The sequence below is a fragment of the Notothenia coriiceps genome, unplaced genomic scaffold, assembly GCF_000735185.1.
Source record: "Notothenia coriiceps isolate Sejong01 unplaced genomic scaffold, NC01 NC01_scaffold00025454, whole genome shotgun sequence".
In the NCBI taxonomy this organism is placed as follows: Eukaryota; Metazoa; Chordata; class Actinopteri; order Perciformes; family Nototheniidae; genus Notothenia; species Notothenia coriiceps.
In genome coordinates this window covers 2,941-9,466 of record NW_011358155.1, presented here as the reverse complement: position 1 = coordinate 9,466, position 6,526 = coordinate 2,941, and the positions used below count along the sequence as shown (strand labels likewise).

Here is a 6,526-nt window from a genome sequence, read left to right as displayed (position 1 = left end):
TTCTCTGTCAATCGACTAATCAAATTGTCATCTTATTTAATAAGGTCTGAAACAGTCAGTGACCTTGGTTTGATGTTTCTACCGCTTGGTTAAGATGAGTAATGTCAGTATTTTTCTCACATTGAGCTGTGAAAAGGGTTTTGTTGGATTCAACAAAACTGTGTTGGCAGCATCAGTAAAAAACCTTGTGACAAACCTTTAATTAATACTTAACAAAACCCCCGATCTTGTCTTTTTGTTCTTGGTCTCCATCACCATGGTGAACCTCCTCCATCCTTACCATTCACATCCTCTTCTCCACCTCCACCCCACCCTCTGTCAAGGTGCTTTTTCTTGCTTTTCTTCTTCTCATCCTCCACCCTGTACTTCAGTTTCCTCATGGGGTCTCTCCAGCTGCACATGGACTTCACTTCAAAGTCATCGTTGATCAGGAAGTTCCTGTCGATGATCTCCGCCGCCTCCTGCCAGTTGTGGTAGCAGTCTGGTCCGAGGCAGAGAATCTCCTCCGCTGCGTTGGGGATGAGGATGGAGCAGTCGGGGCGCAGCACCACCACAGCGGGCAGCTCCTCCACATTAAACATGGCCTGCAGCTCTCTGTGGACACACACACATTGGCATACATATAATTTATACAGCAAGGCATATTTACATTACAATCATTTACCAGCAGGTTGTGCACACAACCAAGTGGCCAAACCCACGCACCTCCTGTAGGGGTCCTCGTAGGCCAGGAACAGGCACCTCTTGGGCAGATCTTTCAGGAAGGTTTCTTGCTCTTCCTCAGTCTGGTCCAAACTGAAAAGAAAAGGAACAATGGAAAATAAGGAGGGGAACGTTGAGAGTTTGGGATGAAGGGATAGATTCCAGGTCAGGAAACATATCCAAATGTTTAGACTTAGGACATTCGGTTCTCACAAAAATAGGAATATATCCTTATTGTTTCTAAGGGACAAAACAGGAGTATATGTACAATGTTAACCAAACACATGAATGCAGGTGCATATTTGTACACGGAACCTGCTAACAGAAAATGTTCATATTGAATTTGGGTAACGGGCATGGAGTGACCAAGTAACTGTCTTTTATGTCACATGTATGTCTCAAGTCTTTGCACTGAAGTCTTCAAGCCAAGACTAACTAGTCCAAAGTCTTAACCAGATGTTTCGCCTCTTTTGCATACTGCTTTAGTTTTTTATTTGGCCATTATGTAGTTTTTGTATGTAAAAACAGATATGTTTGGTATAATTTTCAGCCATATGCCGCTCAGTAACGTGACATTAGTTTGTGGTTCTGTCCCGCATCTTGATTGATTGCTGTCGAAATGAAGTGTCAACTTGCTGGAATAGTGTTAATGTTAGTTGATTCAAGACATTAAGTGAAAGCAATTATTTCGGGGTACACTTTTTAAATAACTTGTTTCAATCCATATGGGGGAAGGTTTTAATTCTAAAAGCTCAAGTCCAAGTGTAGTAACGTGTCATTGGTGTTTAAGCCAATTTGATCAAATCCAAGTCACGTGATTCGAGTCCACACCTAAGGGCTGTTGTTGAGCAGCTGATTAGGTTTAGGTGTTGGGGAATAAATGTGGTCCATTGCAAGTCTAATGCAAGTTTGAAGTGTCTCTCTGTGTGTTATACCTTATGTACACGAGAACAAGCTGAGCAGCTCGGTCGACATAGAATTAATCCGTCAACCGTTTGAAGAAGTTGCTGAGCGTGGGAGTAAACTGCTGGCATCTCTCACATGCTGCAGACGCAAAGAAGATTATCAGGATGCGGTTCTGCAGGCGCATGACGATATCTCTCTCTGTGTCAAGCTCATCCTGCTCTTTGTTGTTCTTCAACAGCATCCGGTCAACAAACAGGTCCACCATATTCACAGGAACGAGGACGGAGGCTAAGTAAAGCACAAGGGAGATATATAAAAATGTTTTTACAATGGATTAACAGTAGAATCATCAGGAATGCACAACATAGTATAAAAGAAAAAGGGCAAGAAAACAGATAGTTGTGAGGGTTATCACAGGCATGCATATCAGTGCCAAACGTGAAGTAAAGCATAGACTAACAACTATAATCTTCCTTCAACAACAATATATGAAAAAGGTTTTGCCATTTGCAAAGGCTTATCTTTCATACAGTATGATTTTGTAAGTAAGAAATATGTTTCCAGTCAGGCAGAATTACGAACAGCCCGTTAATCATATGAGCCCATCTTGCTTGCTGATACATGGGATAATCCTCATAGTTGCTTACCTCTCACAAATATTATCTCCCCTTGAGGCCGCAAATCCAAAAAGTAAACAGCTTTCAATATATTGTGTTTTCTTTCTTTGCAACTCCTCCTGTTGTCGTATGTGAATCTGTTCCCAGCCTGTCAGTTTATATCTCGTCCACTCATTGACTCCATCTCCTTCACCTTGACGGCAGTAGCTGCTCACTCCCTCTCCCTTTGTCTCCCCCTCCCCTGTCTGGGAGGGAGGGATTGAAAGACAAGGTGACAGAGGCACAAGTGACATGAAAGCTCACTGTGATTGTGTGTGAAGGCAGCAACTGAGCCGGAAAGCATAGAAATTACAGAATGAGTCGTGCTTGAAAAAATAAAAAGGCCTTAATGAGGTGAGAGCCAGTGAGACCTTTATTATCCAGTAACTAATGGAGGAGCAGAACCACAGGGAGAGTGTGGTTGGAGATAGTCTGATTTCCTCCACAGGGAAATACACAATAAAGCCATGAAGCACAGCAGAGATATCAAAACAGTTTGTGCTAGCAAAATAGAGTGTATTGTTTTTGGAAGTACAATACAACTTATACTTAGCAAAATATATATTATAGCAACTTAAAATTAAGCTCGAGAGACATGCCATACATAACAAAACAAATGCAAACACAATGCTTTAGAAAGTATTGAATTCCTTTTTTTTTTACATCAGGCACCAGCACCTAATACGTTTTAATGAGGCAAACAGTTGTTTTTAGCAGTGTCTCAAATTTGAAATACACCGTGAACACTAGGCCTACTTACTTGCGGCTGGTTACCAAAATGTACTGTCGCCTCAAATCAAACATAGCTGTTGTGCACTTCCTGTAAATGAAAGAAACATTTGACTACTGTAGTTTAAGTGTATTCCAATGTTTACCAGAGCAACCAATTGGGTTTCCTTAGCCTACATTATTAGACATATAGGGGGATCCCCTGTCTTCAGCCAAGATGGCGACCACTTAGGATGAGATCTGTGAAATGTTCCAAAAACTACTTTTTGGTATTTTTGGTTAGATCAAGTATACTATGCTCTATTTTTTAAAAACTGACCACAGACAAGTGTTTGGAAGGAAATAGAATAATAGATGGTAAACTGTTTTGTTGCACTGTACAAATAGTACGTAGCCTACCCTCTTAGTTTCCAACACACAAAAATAAAGACCCCTTTACTATTCTTTTGACAGTCACCTAATTTTAAACAAAATACCGGTACAAAACGGGTTGATCAACTTATTACCTGAAAACAAATGCAAATTTGAATTGGCTTATGACCGAAATCGAATCCCCTCAGATTTCTGTATTATTTCCCTTCAGCCAATATCTGCTCTCTTAACCTCAGTGTGCCCACACAACAAAATAAAAAAAGTTGCACGCCCGAGATAGAGTCTTTATCTTCAGGAAAGGTATATCACCGAGAGTCTGACTCACAGGGAGGCCAGTCCTTATAGAAACAGTTCGTGATCAGACAGATTAAACCTTCAGGCAGTGGAAATGAAGTCCTCGTCCAAAAACACACCGAAAGTAGGCTAATTTCCGGCCAGCAGAAGCCTCCTTTGATGCAGCAGCTGTGCTCACGACGTTGGTTTAGCAGTTAGCACACACACAATCACACAATAACTCCGCCCTTATCACCTGAGATTAGGCAAGAAACACGCGTTACAGCTTCCGCTAAAGTGTATTGCTCATAACTAAATTATTCAACAGGCTAAACTATCCTCGTTTTTCTCACCATGTCTCTAACTTCTTGTTCATTTCTCTCTAGCCTCGCAGATCTCTTTTTTTCTTTCTCCTGCCCTCTTCCTGACCTAGGACCAATTACCACAGGTGTGACACTACAGCAACCAATCAAACAGCGAGGGTGAAACCAAACGCTAAATCAGCGTTTTTTTTGTGGTTTAACCCACTTTCTGCCTTCAGTGTTCTTTAAAATGTTTTGTTTTAATTTAAAATGTTAAATTGAATTAGTTTCCTCCAACTTAGGGCTATAAGGATTCATTTCTTTAACAGGGTCTGTAGCATCCGGATATTCATTGTGCACTTTCCCATATTTCTAATGAGTATAGCTACTTAGCAATTATCACCATTTGTTTATTACCAACTTTTTTTTTACACAACCAGCAAACAAGGTCATTTGTTAACGTTTTGACCCTAGCCACCTGATAAAAGTAAGTCCAATATTCACTTTCTTTTAACTTTGCTTTGCACTAACATAGGACATTGATTTGGCAGCCTATGCCCCCTTTGCTGTTTTCTCAATTTCTAAAAACTGCTGCATGGTGCATCTTGAAAGGAAGGGGATATGACTTCAGGTACTTGGCAGAAATTCAAAAACAATGTACTTAGATTTGTGATTCCTGGGTTAAATGATTTACAGGTAGACATTTATAAAGACCATTAGGAGCAGGACCATTACTGTGTATATTTATGTTTTTGTTTGAAAACTGGGATTTGCTCTGACTGAGAACTCACCCTTTGTGCTAATACATCCTGCAACAAAACAGAGGAGCTGTTTTCAGTGTGCATTTTTAAAGAGTCCTCTTAATGAGCCTGTTAAGAGGCTGCAGTATCAGTCACCAAAGGATTAATGATTAAGGAGGCTGGACTTGAATGTGTAAGAGAACAAAAGCAAAAGTGTTTTCCTTTGTATTTTCTCTTCATCTTATTCTCCATATTCCTTTATCTCCATCTTTTCTCTTTCTATCCCAGGCTCCATCTTTCTCCTCCTCTTCATTTTCATCTTTGCCCTTTACCCATAACTTCCACCATCTCTTTTTCCTCTTGTCGTCCTCTGTCTTGTACTTGAGTCTCCTAACAGGGTCAGTGGCACTGCGCATATTTAGGTTGTCGAAATCCTCGTTGAGCATGAAGCTCCTCTCAATGACCTCCGCTGATTCCTGCCAGTCTCTGAAACAGTCGATACCGTAACTACAGATGTCCTGCACAGCATTCGGAGAGAGTACGGAGCCATCAGGGCGAAGGACCACGACTGTTGGTACGCTCTTCACCTTAAACATGGCCTTCAGCTCACTGACAAAGAGAAACACACACACACAGCTACCTTGATGCACTTGTATAAGAAATACACATATTTGACTTTAGAAAACCTACACTTTAACATGTGAAACATACGAATACAGAAACATTGAAACTACAGAGGCGCTCTTTTCTGTCTACTTACTTCCTGTATGGATCCTCAAAGGCCAAGAACAGAACCTTTTTGTGCAGCTCATTGAGGAATCTCTCCTGCTGCGCCTCAGATTTGTCTAAGCTGGAGAGAGGAGATGGAAATGGAAATTACATAAAAGATAAAACAGTGTGAATGGGAGTCCATGCGAACACATGGGGTCATCAAAGAGACAGACAGAAGTAAAGATAGAGACCTGATGTAGACAAGTGCAAGCAGTTTGGGGTATTCAATGTACGCTGGATCTTTGAGTCTCTTAAAAAAGTCATTCAGTACAGGGATGAACTCCTGGCAGTTTTCACACTCGGAGGATGCGAAGAACAGCATTAGGATTCTGTTTTCCAGGATCCCGACAATCTCTCGCTCTGTGTTGAGTTCATCCTGGTCCGTGTTGTTCTCGACCAATACTCGGTTTAGGAACAGGTCCACCATGATGGAAAAGATGGTGCAGGTGTTCTGTGTAGAAGAAACGGTGACATATAGATTTGAATATTTGGGAAGATAAATCATGCTTAGTGCCTGTTTCCATGCCAACTCTATCTGAAAAAAAGGTAGTCTAACACTGGAGATCATTATTCGATCATCTGAGATTTTCAGTGCAGTCTCAGGAGTAAGTGATTTCACACTGACTTTCAACATCCCACAGAGAAGTGTGAAGCACACAGCTGATCTATGTACTGAGAGGAAAAGTAGCAATAGTACTGCAGCAGAAAGATACTTTTTTCCCATACTGTGAAGGCACTAACTAATGCTGCAATGCACACCCCAAGGCATTAAATATTCATGATTTAAAGAGACAAAATAAGAATCAAAGTTTGGAGAAAAAACGCTGTTACTTATTCAGAGTTTCACCACGCAGTACTTTGCTTCAGCGGGACTGTGTGGGAGGATCAGATTTGATCAACTGTGGCAGCACTTAAAGTAAAGAAAAATCCACATGTTGATTAAAAGTTGCTTGACAAATCAAAGGTTCCAACTTCCTGTTCTCTCGCGTAGGAGTCCATCACTCAGAGGAATGATTAGCCGCTGTTTCGGTGTTTGTTCTGCCCCAATATACTTTATAAAGCTTAACATTTCTTT

The 6,526-nt window shown here is 40.9% G+C and overlaps 2 protein-coding genes across 2 annotated transcripts; both read right to left on the bottom strand.

The window, feature by feature from the left end:
• Positions 1–251: 251 nt before the first annotated feature.
• LOC104956140 (nucleoredoxin-like protein 1) lies at positions 252–2,308 on the bottom strand. Its single transcript, XM_010783587.1, is given in 4 exon segments — positions 252–594; positions 706–795; positions 1,638–1,896; positions 2,256–2,308. Coding segments are annotated over 3 exon segments (669 nt in total). The 5' UTR covers positions 1,874–1,896; positions 2,256–2,308.
• Positions 2,309–4,916: 2,608 nt separating this feature from the next.
• LOC104956139 (nucleoredoxin-like protein 1) lies at positions 4,917–5,878 on the bottom strand. Its single transcript, XM_010783586.1, has 3 exons — positions 5,643–5,878; positions 5,441–5,530; positions 4,917–5,289 (listed from the first exon to the last, which is right to left on the bottom strand). The coding sequence occupies exons 1-3, from the start codon at positions 5,876–5,878 to the stop codon at positions 4,917–4,919; spliced, it is 699 nt and encodes a 232-aa protein (XP_010781888.1).
• Between the last annotated feature and the right edge of the window lie 648 nt (positions 5,879–6,526).